We start from the raw sequence: 17,802 nt of genomic DNA, 5'->3' as shown, positions 1-17,802 counted from the left end.
TGAGTGTATAAATTCTTGCACGTTGAACATTTTCCAATACTATTTAAGAGGAGAACTGACTACTGTGATGGCTCAAGTGGCTAGAACATTGCGTGCTGCTATACGAAGTTTTACATCACCAATGAGGAGTTTCGGTAGTGCCCAACCTTTACAGGAAGCTGCTTTAGAGGAACGTTGTATTCTTGTTGATGAATCTGACAAGCCTCTTGGTAATGCTACAAAAAGAGACTGTCACATTGTTAATTCTGATGGACAAGTTCTACTTCATAGAGCATTTAGTGTCTTTTTATTCAATGGTAAAGGAGAACTATTACTTCAAAAAAGGTCTCCCAATAAGGTATGTACTTCTTGTACACGTAGATCACAGAAGAAAAATATGATAGGTGTATTTTTGTTGATTTCTCATTTGAATGTCACTTTATGATTACAAAGAAGAACTTCTGTTATATTAATTATTAAGATAAGTAATATTTTAATATTATAATAAGAAATATCTAAAATATTTTAAAGAAGATAAAAAAAAAATACATATTTAGCTCCAAAATCAAATAAAAGGGCAATTTTGTTAACATGAGATTTATTGTCAATATAATGAATTTTAAAATAGCTGCCTTATAAGAACTAGGAAATGCGACTTATCATGTTCTACTTCTGTAGTTTTTATATAAAAGTTGTACATTTATATTAAGTATATTAGATTAATGCAGAAGATTTTTTTTTTTATAGATAACATTCCCAAACCGTTATACAAATACATGCTGCAGTCATCCATTATTTGAAATTCCCGAAGAAACTGAAGAACATGAGGCACTAGGAATTCGTAAAGCAGCAAGAAGAAGACTGAATTTTGAGTTAGGAATTCCTTTGTCACAAATTTTGCTATCAGATTTTTTCTACTTAACAAGAATTCATTATCAAGATGTGGAAGGTATATGGGGTGAACATGAAATAGATTATGTGTTATTTATACAAAAAGATAATGTAACATTGGATCCAAATCCAGATGAAATCAGTGAAATTCGTTGGGTATCAAAATCAGAAATCAAAGATATTGAGAAAAATCTTAGTCCATTGAGTCCCTGGTTTAAATTAATTCTTAAGCATAAATTGTTATCGTGGTGGGATAATCTACATTCATTAGAAAAAATGCAGGATCATAAAACAATACAAAGATTTTTATAATACCTTTGAACAAAGAATTAAGTTCAATAGCCTTATCACACATAACGTTAATCGAGGTATTTTATTACCATCCAAATATCTAAATAATTAATAACAAAAGATTTGAGGATGAAATTTGTGCAAGATGATTAGTTTTATGCAATAAGTTGTACACTATAAATATAATGCAGTATAAGTACAAAGTAAATTTGTTCATATAAACTTGCACTTTGTAAATATTGAAATATTTAATATAATTTTGATAACTTGGCTAATTACCATTAGACAATTTGTATACTTATATAAATTTTGTGAATACATTTTTGTCATAGGAAAAATAATTTTGTAAATATATAGTAAACCATGAACTGATCTTTCTTAAATACTATTTTCTTACTAAAAAGTGTGTAAATAAAAAGTACAACTCAAAAATACAAAGATATAAAAATTTTATACTGCAACGAATGATAAATCTAAAACAATTTTCTACATCTCTATGTTAATGTATCTTCCACTTTAATCATTAAATGAAAGTTTATTCATTATTAAAAAGTCAAAGAAAAAACTGTTTTTATCATGTATTGAATATAATATTTAGAATAATGCAATAAAATAATAGAACATGATCAGTAAAATATAATAGAAAAATCTTCATTATAGTTTCAAAAATGGCTTAAAAGGTATAAAAAAGGTTTAAGAAGTTTAAGAAAAATTTTGAAGGTCTAAAAAGGGTTTTAAAGGTTTAAAAAATAATTTCTATTAATTTAAAAAACTAACATATTAATTTTTCTATTTAATGGCATTTCAAAGGTTAATAGAAAATGGTTTGATGTAAGGTTTCACAACTTTATTATTTATATACATAATATGCATAATTTTTCAACTATTCTATGAATAAACATTATTGTGATTATAAACTGTTATATGATCATTAAATTCTTTTGTTGCACAATAAAATATTATATCATTATGATTTAATAATTTAATATAGAATCACAGTATTTAATGATTTGAAAATATATTGAACAAAGATATTGAAAGGATGTTAGAAATGACGGATATCTCCATCTTTAACTAACAAGAGTAAAGAAAAATATGAGTGTTCTAAAGAAATACAAATTTAACAGGAAAAGTTGTGCTAAAATATTTAATTACAGACAGATAATAATTATGTCTACCTCAGTCTAATATTGGGAAATATTTGTATTCATCTAATAAAGGTTTTATTTTATTATCATTTATTAATCCTTTCGTTTAATTTATTATTAATCCTTTATATCTATGGGCGAGATAGTTCACGATACAACGTTTATCGATATTAGTGCTGCAATAATTATAAATTTATGCAGCACTAACGTGTGTTTTATTCACTAAAACACGTATCAGTATTTCTTTTGTGAACCTGTTTGAATTTCATAAAACTTTGACCAGACATCAAGATCAGTATGTCGTTTCCTTGATTTGTTCTAACAGTTAATATATATCCAGTTATTATATTATATTCTATCATAATTTAAATAGCACTTAAAAATTAGTTGACACGTACAGAATATCTCGTACGCAGATAGACAATTACATAAGTACGGAAAATAACACGTAAGACGAGAAGCAACCCAGCTGAAACACGTACCTTCTTTATTGTCGTAATTATTAGTGTACTTTCCCTCCCCTTTCGAGTGGTCCATTCATGACATGCTTCTTCGTGGGTGGACTATATAAACGTTTATCTCTGTTCCTCATTCTTTCGTCATTCCTAGGAGTTCCTTCGTAAACATCGCGAGCACAATGTTCTGACCATCATCCTTGGTGAACTGTGTTTTAAAGTGCCAAAAAGAAAAAGTGCTCTGTGTTAAGCATTTTCCGATTTTTCGTTAGATTTTTATTATATTTTTACTTTGTTGCTTCTTTTTTTCGTTCAATTCTGCAAAGAATGCGTCGGTTTTCCATCATTTGGATAAGTACGTCTTTGCTGCCCCTAATATTGTTCATCGATTGTGCATTCGGCCTGTATGAAACGTCGCCTCATATTATTGTGTTTATGGCTGACGATTTGGTAAGACTATAATATATTACTTAAAATTAATGTTCAATAAATAAGTATCATTAACTTTTATATTTATTTCATTTAAACTTATATATTTTTAGCAAAATTATTAGTTAGCTTTAGTATGTTTTGGTATATCAATCAATATTACAGATTTAAAATATATTATTCATTGATATGCGTACGAAACTTTTAGAATATTTGCAGCGAATTAATTAAAATGCAAATTATTTTTACAGCACGTAAATTTAAGAATTTTATAAAACAAGTGATTTGGTAAAAGATTAGCTACATCGCGTGAAATGTGTACTTAATATTTTAACATTTTGCATTAGATCAACACGTGCCAATTTAATTTAAGAAGTAGGACATGACCTATTATAGTTGCCCAGTCCAGAAAGTAGATGAAAACTACAAATCGAAATAAAAATTTACGAAAGTTGTACTTATGCAAAGTGCAACCGTCCATATATTACTTATGCTTGTCTGCTTCGTCTAATTCGTAGCAATTAATCTGTAGTACGAAAGCGTTTTGAATTAAAATTATCCTTAGTTAAGGCAATTATCGTGACTTGAAAATTACTTACGCCCCCTCATCTAACAAGGATGCTAGTGCTTGTGACTCATCCTAACCGCAAAACAAAAATCTCCCTCTTATCTACCATGATATATCAATTACTACTATTATGCTGTCATATTTTGTTATTACATAATCGTTTATTATCTCGCCCATAGATGTATAAGCGTAATTTACCTTAAGAGTACATCATTTTGGCATTTGGCACGTGAGGAAACCAGTTTACGTTGGTATTCACTAATGTACAACCGGATATACTAGTCTCTTTCTTACATATATAACCTATTTCTCGAATTTACAGCTGGCTCAATTAGGTCATTTAGCGAACGTGATCTTGGATAATATGGCGAGAAGGTATTATCCAATGAGAATCCTTCAGAGTTACTAGGTTTAGGTCTTATTCCGTGCAGAGTTCCGAAGACTTATCTTTTCAAAGTTACGATTGAAGAACATTCCTCTACTATTAATCCTTTATTTCTTGCCACAAGCGGGGTTAGATAGTTTGCTAAATTTAAAGCGAAACAAGGAATATACCTACACCACTTAAGTTTCGTTTTTATGTCTAACGAGTAGCTAACATTTCGTGAAATCTATTTTAACTTTTAGAACAAAGACAGGATTCAATTGTTCTAGAACTTTTACATTGAATAGACACATTTAATGCCACTTAATTCAAAGTTATTCTTCTTTCATTAATATCGATTATTGCTTTTATCATATATATTTTCTCATCGGAGATAAGATGAGAGGCCAAAATTAGATCAGTTGAAATATATTCTCTGCATTTGTAATAATCAATTTCCTGTCTCTTTGTGAATTACCAATAACCTTAATTAGTACTGGTACTAATGCTACGTTACATTATAATTTAACATTGCAATGAATTATAAGCTTTACAATGTCTAAAATTATGAACCCCAATTTACGTAGAAAATAAGTTAACTTTGTAATGGTATGAAGATAGTTTTATGATTTGACGTTTATTTTGTCCGATAGGGATGGAATGACGTTAGTTTTCATGGATCGAATCAGATACCAACTCCTAACATCGATGCACTCGGGTACAATGGGATTATACTAAACAGACACTATGTGCTACCGTCAAGCACGCCATCCAGGACAGCTTTTTTCACTGGACAGTATCCAATCCGTATCGGTACATATTTGTACACGCTTAAAAGTATTATTATTTTGAGTTACGGGACTCTACCTGGCTCTAAATCGTACTACGAATTTATGCTCTGTACACCTATAGTATACGTAACATCTCATGAATATTCTTGTTTAATGTAACATCAGGGTTTGCAATTGTCGATCTGTATAGGGATGCAAGGAGCTGACATTCGCGGTGGCGAACCACGTGGCCTGCCACTCAACATCAAAATTTTACCAGAGCATTTACGAGGCTTAGGATATACCACGAAATTAATTGGAAAATGGCATATGGGTTACTATACACCTCAGTACACGCCATTGCACAGAGGCTTCGATACGTTTCTCGGTTTTTACAACAGCTATATTTCTTACTACGATTACAACTATTCGAATCAGGTAAGATGCTAAAAGCAATGTGCGAGTAGCAAAGCAAGTAGAAGTTTCATAAAATATCATATTTGTACACTTCCAGAACATGAGCGGATACGATATGCATCGCGGAGACGATCCAGCTTACGGGATGAATCGCGAATACGCGACAGACATGTTCACCAGTGAAGCGATCAACATCATCGAGAATCACGAACTTAATAGGCCTCTTTATCTCCAGTTATCGCATCTTGCTGTTCACTCACCTTTAGAACAACCAGCGAACGTGTACAACGATAGAGAGCCTATACACATTCGCGAGCCGAATCGTCGCAAATACGCTAGTACGTAGACGCGTCTAATTTAGACATAGCTGGCTCGCATTGACAGCAGTACAACTGGAAATATGTAAATTTTAGAGAAGAGTCTTTTAGAAATTTACGAAGGAAACAATTCAGATTGGCTTCATCCGATGAAAATAGGATGGTCACCTAAAAGCCGCATAAATAGTTCATCTTTTCTGTGGCAGATCTTGTTATCTTAGTTCGTATTTGTACGGTTTACGATCTCATAAATCACACGACTAATCGAATGTGCTTGTCTTATTCTAGAAATGGTGTCGAAGTTGGACGAGTCGGTTGGGCGCATATTTCACGCGCTAGGCGAGAAAGGAATGTTGAAGGATTCCTTGATTCTGTTTCTCACCGATAACGGAGCAGCTTCGGTCGGTAGATACAGGAACTACGGCTCCAACTATCCCTTAAGAGGGGTAAGATCACGTCATTAAGACGGAGCTTCTATCCACTTGAAAATGAATCACCTAAGTTTCAGCATTCTCAAATTCAATCTCAAACTTTCGAATAATCGAATTTATTATACGTTATAATTGACACTGTAAAATCAATCAAAATTTCGTGTCAAAATTTCGACGAAAATGAAGTTACGCTAAAGCTCAAAGCATCTCGGATAATATCGGTTGAACGGGACTCGGATAACCGTGAGTCCACCGTATTACGATACTTCTACATTTTAGAATGTTATTGTCACAGACAAAATACACGTTGTACGAAGGAGGCGTGAGAGGAGTGGCGGCATTGTGGTCGTCCAGGCTGCAGAGAGCAGCCCGCGTATCCAATGAATTGGTACACATAACGGATTGGTTGCCAACATTATACTCTGCAGCTGGCGGAGATTTGAAGGATCTAGGCGAGATCGACGGAATCGATCAATGGCGTCTACTTAGTGAAGGACGTGGACGTGGCAGAGATAAACTTTTGTTGAATATCGACGAAGTTTTAAAAACTGAGGGAGCGATCTATAGTCGATTTAAATTGTTGAGGGGTAACTACTAAAATGCAGAATAAAATAAAAACCACCGCTAGGGTGATCGAAGTCGACGAAGATTTCGTCCTTTTCTAGATAATTAGGGATTTTTCCTAAAAAATGGTTCAAGGTACCATCGAAAGTGGTTATTACGACGGATACTATGGCGACTCTGGAAAGACGTTAGAGACGCTACCTACGTACACGGATATCGTGATGAAAAGTACCATCTCTGAAAGCCTTACTTATCATTTGGGTGGTCCGGTGACACAACCGAGTACAATGGTACGATTACGGCAAGATGCAACAGTTCAGTGTAATGCAAACTTCACGTATTACCGCAGACAGATGCTCACGCCTTGCAACGTCACGGAATGTTTATTCGACATAGTGAACGATCCATGCGAAACAAGGAACATCGCGGATACGTATGTCAGGGTGAGTAATAGGTACGAATACCTTTACGTTATTTCGGCTAGTCAAAACGATATCAATATGTCAATGAATTGCTGATCTAGCGCTGATGTTGTGCTAATGCAGTGCTGATGTAATGCTGATGTCATATCGATGTCGACAATGCGTACAGTAAATAGCACGAATGAGTGCACAGCTGAACATCGCTAATGCCATTCAACGTTGTGCCATCATTATCGATGTTCTTCGAGTCATAGTCTTCTATAGTGATCGGCCTTGCGTCTCCCTCTCCTTTCGTTTCCTTTCTATTATTATTATTGTTATTATTAAAAATCGTCGTTACGATCTTCCTACATGATATTCTATATATTTTTATGATGTACTGATTTGTCGTCTGCAGATCGCCAGAGACTTGAACTATTATCTGGAACAGTATAGCCAGATTTTGGTGAAGCAGACGAAAAAGCCGATCGATTGGTCGGCAGATCCGAGAAATAAAAACGGTACGTGGGGACCGTGGTTGAAATCAGAGGTTGTACCGTGCAACGCTGCAGCTGTACCTGGCAACTTGGTCTATTACATCCACATATCGGCGATTTTGGTTTCGATATTGCTGAGCAATTTTATATGACCATGCAACGTTTGTCCGAGCAGTGATTCTATAAGCAAATGTTGTCGCAGTATCAAATGATTGTCGAAAATCGAAAATCAGTTGACTCAACTTGAAATGGCGCACAGAGTATTAAACAACAGGGTAATAATTTGCCAAGGTGAACAGTTTTGGAAGAGCGAAGCAGAACATATCTATTTGTTTCATCATAAGAAATTTTAGCAAAATAAATGAATGTTTTAAAAGAATAGCACAATTTTAAATATTTTATGCCGCTATTTGTATTTTAACTAGTTCAATCTTTTATATTCTGTAATTAATAATTTTATATTGTATTAAATTTATATAAAATTAGATGTTTCTAGCGATGTAATATCTAACAGCGTAATCGGTTTGGTTGTTAAAACAAAGCGATTACAGTTGGAACGCTAACAATTTGGAACGTAAATTGTTATTATTACTAAAACAACTAAGAATAACGTTCATAGTAGAGCGATTTTATCGAAAGAAATTATAAAAATATGGCTGGCAATGCTTCGGGTTAACTGATGAATTATGGCGATAAATATGATTAGCGAGGCTGAAATTGAAATAGATGGCTTCATATCTACGTTGTAATTAACTATTTTGCCGACCTTGCTGCGTAATTCGAACGAATACGCAATTTAGGTGCCTTGGACGATAGCCTTATAGCGAAGTATACTCGTTACCTGCCATAACTTAAGTCATTTGTTTAGCAGTCGAGTTTTACGAGTTTATTACTTACGAAATGTTCATACTGTTTAGTAATTCTGTTTAAATTAAAAATTATACATCTGATAAGAATCTTGGCGAACGTTCCATTTGCATTACAATTCAAATTTTAATGTACATACGCAAATATTTTAAACATGCGATTAATTTATTTACGTAAATACAATGATACGAGTTCCATAGGATATTTTAAAATACGAATAAAATAAGTGGCAGAGATAATAAAGTTATCGAATACAAAATAGTTTGTCAATTATTTGCTGGCACATTTCCCTTTGTACCAAAAGTAACTGAACCGAAAGTACGCGTCTCGAAAGAAATACTCACTTAGTCAAAGATCTAACTGCAAGTGAAAGATTAAGCGCAGACAACAAACTTCTTTTCTATGCAGGACAGTCGTCGAATCCAGCCAAGCAAGACAAAATATATTACTAGACTGCTGATGTTGATATAAATTCAAATTTTTATGGAAGAAACTGAAGAAACGACGTTTAAACAAACATCTGTTTTGCCCTTTAAATATTATACCCAATACTCCACTTTGAATATTTTTTTTTATGTTACATTTCACTACATTTATTCCATACATTTTTGCATATCTAAATCGTATATATAATCTGTTCTGTAAACGCAAAAAACAACTGCAGTTTGCATATACTTTTTCAGACATCCTACTTAAACAATACTCAGCTACGCAATTCAATAATATCAATAATAACAAACAATACATGACACAGTTATCGCAAGATTAACGATATCTCTATTTATCAGTTTTTTTAAATGATCGCCTGTTCATTAAGCGATATCGAGCGTTTAATTATTTTAAAGATATTTAGGAATCCGACAGTCTCGTGCAAACGTGCTAGTACTTAAGGCGGAGGAGCGTATTATCAGAAAATCGCATGGACAGATCAGTTCCATAGTTACGAAGAGTACAGGACAAAGCGGAACGTTCTCCTTGAGACACGTGCTTTCGATAGTTGCGGTACAGACTTCGGAGTTAAATGATCGTACGGTCGGCCAGTGATAATAGTTAGAGTGTAGCATCCCGGAAAATACTTTCTCCGCTGGCGGTATAAAGCCCAGGTGCGTTATAAGTGGCGCGGTATTACGTGGCAGGATCGCTGATGGTGAATCGTTGTGTCGAGTGGTGACTTGGCTCGGGCAACGTGTTTAAATTACGATCACGCGCGGTTCTACGAGGCGTATCTGCGAAAGTAAGTTCCGATTGGCTTTTTACTATTTCCGAGGATCTTCGCGATTTGCGCAAAAGGGACGTTCGGTAAATCGTTGCGTCAGGGCGTGCGTTTATGTTACGTAAATGTCTCGTCGATAGAAATTGTCCGTACGATAGCTGCAACTATAGTGACACGAAATACCTCCAAGATTCACGCATTGACGCTATAACTTTCGTAGTTCGGACGTTTTATTAAATCCCTACTTTGCCACTAGGTGTTTACCATTATTGAAACGCTTGCTGTAAAGGGAAACTCGCGAAATTTTATTTTATTTTTCACGTAGATTCAACGTCGCATCGGCTACACCAACGTGGCTGTTAGAGGCGACAGCGCGAGATAGGGATTTAGTGGTTAAATTTTGCTAGATAACGATATCTCTTCGCAAAAAAGGGAACGCACGAAACTCGGTCTTTATCACGGAGATTTTCTCTTGAATCTTCTTTGCTCTGATATTCGTCACGAGAGCGTTGATCCATTCGCACTCTGTCCGATACAATTTAATATCGACGATCCAGGGTACCTGGTAACTGGTCTCGAGCGCGAGCGAAGAAGATGACGGTAAAAACTACGCGTAGAATGCAGCAAATTTCTATTTTTCCAATGCGATAGCCAATCGGAATTTATTTTCTGGACGCGTCTCGTATCTCCTCGCAGCGTGCTGTTTTTCCTGCCTGTACGCGCATTAGATTGTTCGAAAAGATTCTTCGGTTTTAGAAGGAAATAATAGATGCGCACCATTTTTGTCTTATATTATTTCATCGAATTATGTATGATCCATTTTATAGCAATAGAACAGAATCTGTTATTTCCTTGTAAAACGAAAGCAATTTTTACAGTGTATAATTTTGCTTATCGCATATCGTGTAAATCTTTCTCCAGAGATTCTTATACCGCTAGAAGAAGAGACCTGGGAACAAATGTCAAGTTCTACCCTTAACTGCATAATGTCAATGTCTGTGATGATTGCCACAGGATGCTTGTTCTACTTCTACGTCGTACTGGCGCAACAGAAAGCTCAGGCACAGCAGCGGCCAAATATTATAGTTATCATGGCGGACGACCTTGTAAGATTACCCTGCTTTTTTGGGCTTCGAAAACGTTCCACTTGGTCCTATTTCCTAGGACAAATCCGTCGGTGTCGCTCGTGAAATCGAACAAAAAGCGTTTAACAGGAAATATGGCAATAAACGGAAGCCGAATTTTCTTTCATTTTGCAGGAACGGGTTCGCCAAACGTCGTACGACGTGTTCACACCGATGATTTACATCGATCTCTTTTGAACAAATGGATAAAGTAACATTTCTATTCTGATCGATGTTAAATGCAAGTTTATCGACCTGTTTCCTGATCATTCTATTTTCCACGAATCAGGGAGCGTCTGAGTTGCGTCATTTGTGTTTCATAATCGCGGATATTTGATCAGATTTCGTTGCACCTGAATATTGCACACATACGATTAAAAGATAAGGTAGAAATTAATTTCTCAATATTTCATGGAGATATCCACGCGGTTCCATATTTATGAAATAAATACTTCGATTCGTGGAAATACACGCATATTGCTTCTCTACGCTTTCTATGTTCTCGATTTCATTTGCCGGAGAAATATGTTTTCGACCATATGTTTCTGCATTCTTGCAATTGCGAACAAAGCAACTGACCTGCAAAAACATAGCAGTGTATAGTTGCATGTAGATCAAGTTGAAGATCGATTAAAAGGCACGCATGCATGTTGCAATCTCAATTCGTTCTTGAATACTAATAAGAAAGATAATGGAGCAAACTTGACATAATTTCTTTAATCCTTGTGCTCGTTTCGTTTCGTTTCGTCGTATCTAAGAACGTTTGACAAATACGATCGTAAATTTTCTGTACGTTTTTATAAAAGTGTTGCGAACTAAACTTGCATCTTTTTCTATCTCTGTTCTTCAAACATTTCGGAACAATTTTCTTTCAACAACGGCAACGATTTTCATGGCTGAGAAGTCGTCAATGAAACTTGCCACGTGAGCCAAAGATAAGGTTTCTTTAATTAACTTCCAATACGAGTAATTTTCGCGATCGAGGAAATATCAAGATCTCGATGACTTGCCGCACGATTCGAAGATAAAGATCTTCGGTTAATCTTTTTCGAGTACGAGTAACTTTTACAACCAAGAAATCTCGATAATTCGCTACGCGATCTAAAGATTTTTATCGAATCCTTTTCAAGTAGATTTATAATGAATGATCGGCAAAATTTGCCACGTGATCCAAAGGTAAGAGATTTTTAATCGATCGTTTCCGGCCGCGATTAATTTTCACGACAAACCAGTTGTCAGAGCAATTCCCTGTACGTCCCAGAGATAAAGATCTTCATCGAACCTTTCTTAACTAACCCATCGATTGGCGAACGAAAGACAATACTGAATTGCTGGATTTCCTCATCAAGGGCTGGAACGACGTGAGTTTTCACGGTGCCGATCAAATACCTACGCCGAATATAGACGCCCTGGCATACAATGGCGTGATATTACAACGACATTACGTTTTGCCGATTTGTACACCGTCGAGGACGGCCTTTCTTACAGGGCGTTATCCTATTCGGACAGGTACTCTATGAATATGATTTATGCGATCGATAGCCAGGCATTTGGCTCGTTGCATTTTTATCAATTTTTTATCGCGACCCGCGATTGTTAAACCAGCAACCTGTTTCAAGTCAGGAGCTAGTTTCAAGCTTAGAATTATTCGAATAAAATACTTGCAAAATGATTACTTGACCGATATATCGGTAGCAGTAGATGTTATTTTGACACAATTTTGCGTTGCGAATTAATAACGATGATAGTTTACTCGTATCAGCCTGTTGGCTATCACGAGAGACTCGGTTTAGAATTGTTATTCTTATTTGCCTTGTACTCTCGATCGTACATCCTTCTGATATGGATGTTTATTTCTTTAACTATAGCTGCAGATAATCGTTTATTTAATCTAATTATTTATCCTGCACATTATTCATTTATCTAACTATGTTTATTTAACTCTTGACTTTTCAACACTTAACTAACACTTATCTATAAATAATCAATGTCATCTTCTGTAAGAGCTGAATGATCGAGAAAAGAATCCAAGTAGATTGCCATGTTACATGGAAACAACGAAAAATATTTGCGTGGCACGTTTAAGTTGAATTAATTAATTATTTACTCACTTGTGCAACTAATTTTCCTTTTTCTTATCATTAATGTATGAAATTTTTTAATTGCTTTGATATCTCTTGCTTAGTGGCCTTGCACGTAGTATTGTAAAAATATACATTTGCATACAGTGTGTTCTGTTCAACTGGAAACATACAAATATCTGGAAAAGTACGGACGACACGGAAAAATGTTTCAGAGGAAAGTCGTACGATATCGAGAGGGATATAATGTGTTCTTATTCGCTTGACCTTAATACTACGTATTATATGTTACGTATATATTACAACGTGTTTCTTTATTTTTAATTACCTAATTACACAATGATTAAGTTCGACTCGAATAAAAAATGTTATGGTATCGATCACGAATAATCTCAAGAAAAAAGATTTTTCGACACCTGTACAGAAGATGATGTAGACTCAAGTACTTATAGGTTTCTCGATTTAATTATCGTTTAATAGGCTGTCTCACGTATAAGTGTTAATTATCGGGAATGTTTCGTAATGTAACGTGCACATTTTTGCACAATAGGAATGCAAGGTCACCCGCTAGATCCAGGTGAAGTTCGCGCGATACCTCTGAACAATACGCTCCTGCCAGAATACCTACGAAAATTGGGATACGCCACGCATCTCGTAGGAAAGTGGCACGTTGGCTATTATAGCGATTATCATACACCGGCCTATCGTGGTTTCGACACCTTCTTGGGATATTACAGTGGTTTCATGACATACTTCAATCACACCATCGAGCAAAACGTGAGTTTTGTAAAATAGCGAGAAGCATGGACATTTTTACCATTTTGACTATAACGGAATATTTCCTCTACTTTGATAACCACTTTTTTATAATCTTATTATCATCAAATATATCTTTCGATAATTTCCCTAACTTTTGAAGCAACTATTTTTGCTGGACTTCATCATCGCCATCCTTTTGCATCTGTTCGATCGTCTGATATCGGTTCGGACCCGAACTGTGCGTAAATGAAAACTCCCTTTCCAAAAGAAACGATCAAGGAGAATGAAAATTCTTTTACAGCACCACGTTGGATACGATCTACATTACGACGTCGCAGGAAACTTATCCGTCAAGTACAGCCACGAATATATGACTGACCTTATAACGGAAAGGGCCGAAGATATAATTCTCAATCACAATCATAGCAAACCTCTGTACCTTCAGTTATCCCATATTGCCGCTCATTCTAGCAACATTAACAAAACGGTGGAAGTCCGCGATGAAGAAGAAACGAACGCCACGTTAGGCTACATCGAAGACTTTGATAGAAGGAAGCTCGCAGGTACGCGATGAGAACAAGAGAGACTTTGTTAATCATATGTGTATACAGCGTGGCTAGTAAAAGTATTCGCACGCTTGCCATGGAAAACTTTTACGTTTGTTATATAAAATAGATTTTGAAGCCTGATCAACACCGTGTGAGACGTGGCTGCTGATCATCATATGGTTTAATTAGACAAGGTGTACTCTAACACGCGTGAGCCACTTCAGGAATGCGCAGGAGGTACGAAAATGGCGAGAAAAGTTCGTACGAACACGCAACTGCTTAGCTCCACAGAAGCTGCTCGAAATCGCCACCCTCGACCTGCATGGAACCTCGTAGTTATCGAGTGAAACAATTTCGCGGCATTTAAAAAAATCACAGACTGGTTGTAAATTTGAAGCAAGGTCAAATATGTTCAAGATTGGTCAACGTATGTTTGTACGAACCTTTCTCGTTGTTTTTGTCCCTCCCGTCTTCTGCTGAAGTGGATCCAACGTGGGATGTTACGGTACACCCTGTATTGGTAAAATTTGAGCTCAATCTGAAAATACATAGGACGAATGAGAACACGTGTGAAGCACAGCAGGGGCTGATTCAGCGTACTAAAATAAAAAGAGAGGTTTATGTAAACGTACGACCTCGTTTTCGGGTTACAGCCCTGGTCTAGGTTTCCAATCGACAAGCTTGTCACTCCTCGTACTTTTGCATTTAGATCTGACACCTCCAACTTGAACTCAAGCTTGGACCGTGACTCTTATATTTGTCGCCTTATTCTCGGTGCATCGATTACTACTTGTTATATTCTCGCAGCGTCTAAACTTTCATAACACGCGAATCCAAACAGAAACATAAAATATGAGTATTTATGGACACCATAAATGTTACTTGCTGTACCTTATTGCAATGTATGTTTCCTTGTTTTCAGGCGTGGTTACCGCCTTGGATGAATCTGTCGGTAGAGTTGTCCAGGCGTTGAAGCAGGCTAACATGCTGGAAAACTCGATTATTCTCTTTATGTCTGATAACGGTGCACAGACTGTGGGTCTTTTGGACAATTCTGGATCAAACTATCCTCTGCGTGGGGTAATATAACGCTGTATTTTATGTTCTGCGGTTTCTTGTACGTTCTCCTTGGTACGTGTCAGGGTGCTTAAGAAAAGACGAGATAAATCTGAAAAATAATTAAGGAGTTGTTCAAATCTTTAGCAGTTATCCTCTCGTTTGAGAGCCTGGACTATGAGGTATTTATACAGGACACAAAAATTATTGATCAGATGTCATTCAGTTTGACAGGAGTTATTTAAATAAGCAGAATTAATACTTTATTCCATTTAAGGTAGAATAGAAGTTATGGTAGCATCCATTTTTCAGATGAAGTTCACGCTTTTCGAGGGCGGAGTTCGCGGAGCAGCGTGCGTTTACTCGCCAGCGATAAAAAATCCGTCCAGAATTTCAAACCAATTGATTCACGTGACCGATTGGCTACCAACATTCTACTCAGCTGCCGGCGGTAATTTGGAAGATCTGGAGGAAAATCTTGACGGTGTGGATCAATGGGCCACTATCGTTTCTGAAGAAAATACTAGGCGTAAGAACATATTATTGAACATCGACGAGAAGGAAGATCTTTCTGGAGCTCTAATGGGAAGATACAAATTGATCAATGGTAATTATCCTTTTTTAATCGATAATACATTTCCTTCTCCTTTTAGCGCGTTCAGACAGCTCCTGTCGTAGCCTTCGCACGTTCCGACTCACCCTCTATAACAGCAAATTAAGTTTAGTCGCTACTGACAAATACCGCCAGTAAATAATCGCGTATTGTCGATTCGTAAATGATCAATCATCATCTATCAATGATCTTGCCCGATTAAACCTTTTCTCTCGTACGTAGGAGCGAAGCTTCAGTACGGCGATTACTACGGCGACAGTGGCATGAGCGAATCGTACCCAGAGTACAACGTATCAAACGTTTTGCATTCGGCAGCCGGTTTCGCTCTTGCCAGCGTTTCGAACGTGACGCTCAACAGCGAGCGTATAATCGAACTTCGACGAGCGGCTATGGTTGTTTGCGATAATTTTACAAGTTATCCTAAGTGTCTAGACAGATGTTTGTTCGACGTCTACAACGATCCTTGCGAAACTACGGACGTGTCGCGCGAACATCCAGAGGTAAATATACACGCTGGGGCTGTATTTATCCGAATTGTTTGGAGGACAAGGTTGTTCGAATAAGCGGAGACCTTATTCGGATATTCGGTAAATGTTTCCTATTGAAAACTTTGTGCGCTGCTTATTTTACAATTTTATCAAAACGTCCTAACGATCCTGACGAAAATTGGACGAAGCGATCGTATCGGAATTTATTTAAAATCGGGTAAAAATCACTATAAGTAATCAAGAATTATCGTCGTAATTACGTAGCGAACTGAGGCATATTTTTTATTTTCTACGTTTATTTCCTACCAAATTTAGTGGATATCTATTGCAATTGTATCTGTTCTACTCGATTTGAGAATATTCTGTAAAGAAATGTTATTTTCTTCGTAGGTTGTCGACGAGATAAATCGCTTCATTGCTGAATACTTCACAGTTCTAATGACTCAAACGCCCACTAAAACGGATCCACGTTCTTATCCCGAGAACTTCAATGGAACCTGGATGCCCTGGATAAAATTACCCGACGACGAAATTCGACTTCTTAGCGGGCGATAATCTGCACGGACAACCGCGAAAGATCTATTCGGAAGAACGATACATTGCAAGGTGTACAGAGAAGCAACTTTGCACGTTTGATCACGATTTCGTACGAGGCTTCCATACGTCGAATTTTTGTTTGTTAAAGCATCGTTTTTATTCGTCAAATAAGAAATCGGCCAGATGAAACGGCCATAAGATACTAATTTATTTGATACTGATAACTAATAAACTATGAGGTATCAGTGGCCGAAAGAATATTTTTCTAATTTATCCGCTGCTTTAACAGTTTGGGAGAAGAGGCAGTGAAGCGAGTGCACGAGGTTCTAGATTCGAGAAGCAAGCGATGGGGTGGGAAAAAGTTTATCGCCGGGGGACTAATTCCTTTTTTTCACCCATGTTATTATATACAGATTATGCAGATGAGAAGCCGTCCTCACGAAACACCTTGATATCAATTTAATTGCATCGGTATCGAATTAATTAATCTACATCCACGCGGATACACAACTTCCGACTTTCAATTTGTTTCGATTTAACGTGCACACGATCGCTATGACTAATTATTAACCAAACGATATTATACAATTTCATTCTTTCGTCCGATACATCAGTTCGATCGTTCGTTAGATTTATCCATCGGGAAAACGCAAGTTGGACGAACAAACGAAATAACGATGGATGTACAATTTCAAATTAAACTTTGAAAGCGGGCCTGATAAAGTTAGCGTGGAATAACGAAACTGCCGCGGCTTATTATCGAAAACAACTTCTCGTTCGCGTTCGGAGTCACCGCGAAAGAAAGATCGCGAAACGTTGGAAAGTAAACGTGGCACGGTAAAACCAGTAGCATTTTAACGTAAAATTTGCGAAATCCTCTGCAAGTTTCGTCTTTCTTTCTCCTTTTTGCGGTAGCGGGGGTTGGCGTTACGGCTCATTTAGCAATTTGCTTATTTGCTAGGAAAGTCTGTCGAGCGGTATACATGCGTTGGCT

General features: G+C 36.4%; 3 protein-coding genes and 2 long non-coding RNA genes across 6 annotated transcripts; 3 read left to right on the top strand and 2 right to left on the bottom strand.

Moving 5' to 3' along the window:
* Window positions 1-24: 24 nt before the first annotated feature.
* On the top strand, window positions 25-1,969 carry LOC100646012 (isopentenyl-diphosphate Delta-isomerase 1-like). Its single transcript, NM_001280926.1, is given in 2 exon segments — window positions 25-337; window positions 727-1,969. Coding segments are annotated over 2 exon segments (726 nt in total). The 5' UTR covers window positions 25-67; the 3' UTR covers window positions 1,183-1,969.
* A 211-nt stretch (window positions 1,970-2,180) lies between these two features.
* Window positions 2,181-2,930, bottom strand: LOC125386812. The gene is made up of 2 exons (XR_007227251.1): window positions 2,792-2,930; window positions 2,181-2,627 (listed from the first exon to the last, which is right to left on the bottom strand). It is a non-coding gene; the product is annotated as an uncharacterized LOC125386812 (long non-coding RNA).
* LOC100646129 (arylsulfatase B) lies at window positions 2,919-8,648 on the top strand. The gene is made up of 8 exons (XM_003401934.4): window positions 2,919-3,214; window positions 4,779-4,938; window positions 5,107-5,333; window positions 5,410-5,650; window positions 5,918-6,075; window positions 6,356-6,647; window positions 6,760-7,067; window positions 7,444-8,648. The coding sequence occupies exons 1-8, from the start codon at window positions 3,092-3,094 to the stop codon at window positions 7,672-7,674; spliced, it is 1,740 nt and encodes a 579-aa protein (XP_003401982.2). The 5' UTR covers window positions 2,919-3,091; the 3' UTR covers window positions 7,675-8,648.
* LOC110120021 lies at window positions 8,288-15,553 on the bottom strand. The gene is made up of 4 exons (XR_007227250.1): window positions 15,433-15,553; window positions 15,006-15,282; window positions 14,558-14,924; window positions 8,288-11,305 (listed from the first exon to the last, which is right to left on the bottom strand). It is a non-coding gene; the product is annotated as an uncharacterized LOC110120021 (long non-coding RNA).
* On the top strand, window positions 10,562-17,063 carry LOC100646246 (arylsulfatase B). Of its 2 annotated transcripts, XM_003401935.4 has the most exons (8): window positions 10,562-10,708; window positions 12,076-12,235; window positions 13,358-13,584; window positions 13,868-14,129; window positions 15,037-15,194; window positions 15,483-15,777; window positions 16,006-16,283; window positions 16,662-17,063. In XM_003401935.4, exons 1-8 carry the CDS (start codon window positions 10,562-10,564, stop codon window positions 16,824-16,826), a joined length of 1,692 nt encoding a protein of 563 aa, XP_003401983.2. In that variant the 3' UTR covers window positions 16,827-17,063. The 2 variants fall into 2 exon arrangements, with proteins under 2 accessions (XP_003401983.2, XP_012173486.2); XM_012318096.3 differs by lacking the exon at window positions 12,076-12,235 and having other exon boundaries at window positions 10,597-10,708.
* The last annotated feature ends 739 nt before the right edge of the window (window positions 17,064-17,802 follow it).

Source organism: Bombus terrestris, chromosome 17 (assembly GCF_910591885.1).
Source record: "Bombus terrestris chromosome 17, iyBomTerr1.2, whole genome shotgun sequence".
In the NCBI taxonomy this organism is placed as follows: Eukaryota; Metazoa; Arthropoda; class Insecta; order Hymenoptera; family Apidae; genus Bombus; species Bombus terrestris.
The sequence above is the reverse complement of the archived record's forward strand: the minus strand, read 5'-3'. Positions and strand labels throughout refer to the sequence as shown.

Bases quoted from the DNA above. Each gene is read 5' to 3' on its own strand.
- LOC100646129 (XM_003401934.4), top strand. From the start codon at position 3,092: ATGCGTCGGTTTTCCATCATTTGGATAAGTACGTCTTTGCTGCCCCTA. The intron at 4,939-5,106 runs GTACATATTTGT...CGATCTGTATAG, and splicing joins ACAGTATCCAATCCGTATCG to GGATGCAAGGAGCTGACATT. The intron at 6,648-6,759 runs GTAACTACTAAA...AAATGGTTCAAG, and splicing joins TCGATTTAAATTGTTGAGGG to GTACCATCGAAAGTGGTTAT.
- LOC100646246 (XM_003401935.4), top strand. From the start codon at position 10,562: ATGTCAAGTTCTACCCTTAACTGCATAATGTCAATGTCTGTGATGATT. The intron at 10,709-12,075 runs GTAAGATTACCC...TTCCTCATCAAG, and splicing joins TTATCATGGCGGACGACCTT to GGCTGGAACGACGTGAGTTT. The intron at 15,778-16,005 runs GTAATTATCCTT...TCTCGTACGTAG, and splicing joins AAGATACAAATTGATCAATG to GAGCGAAGCTTCAGTACGGC.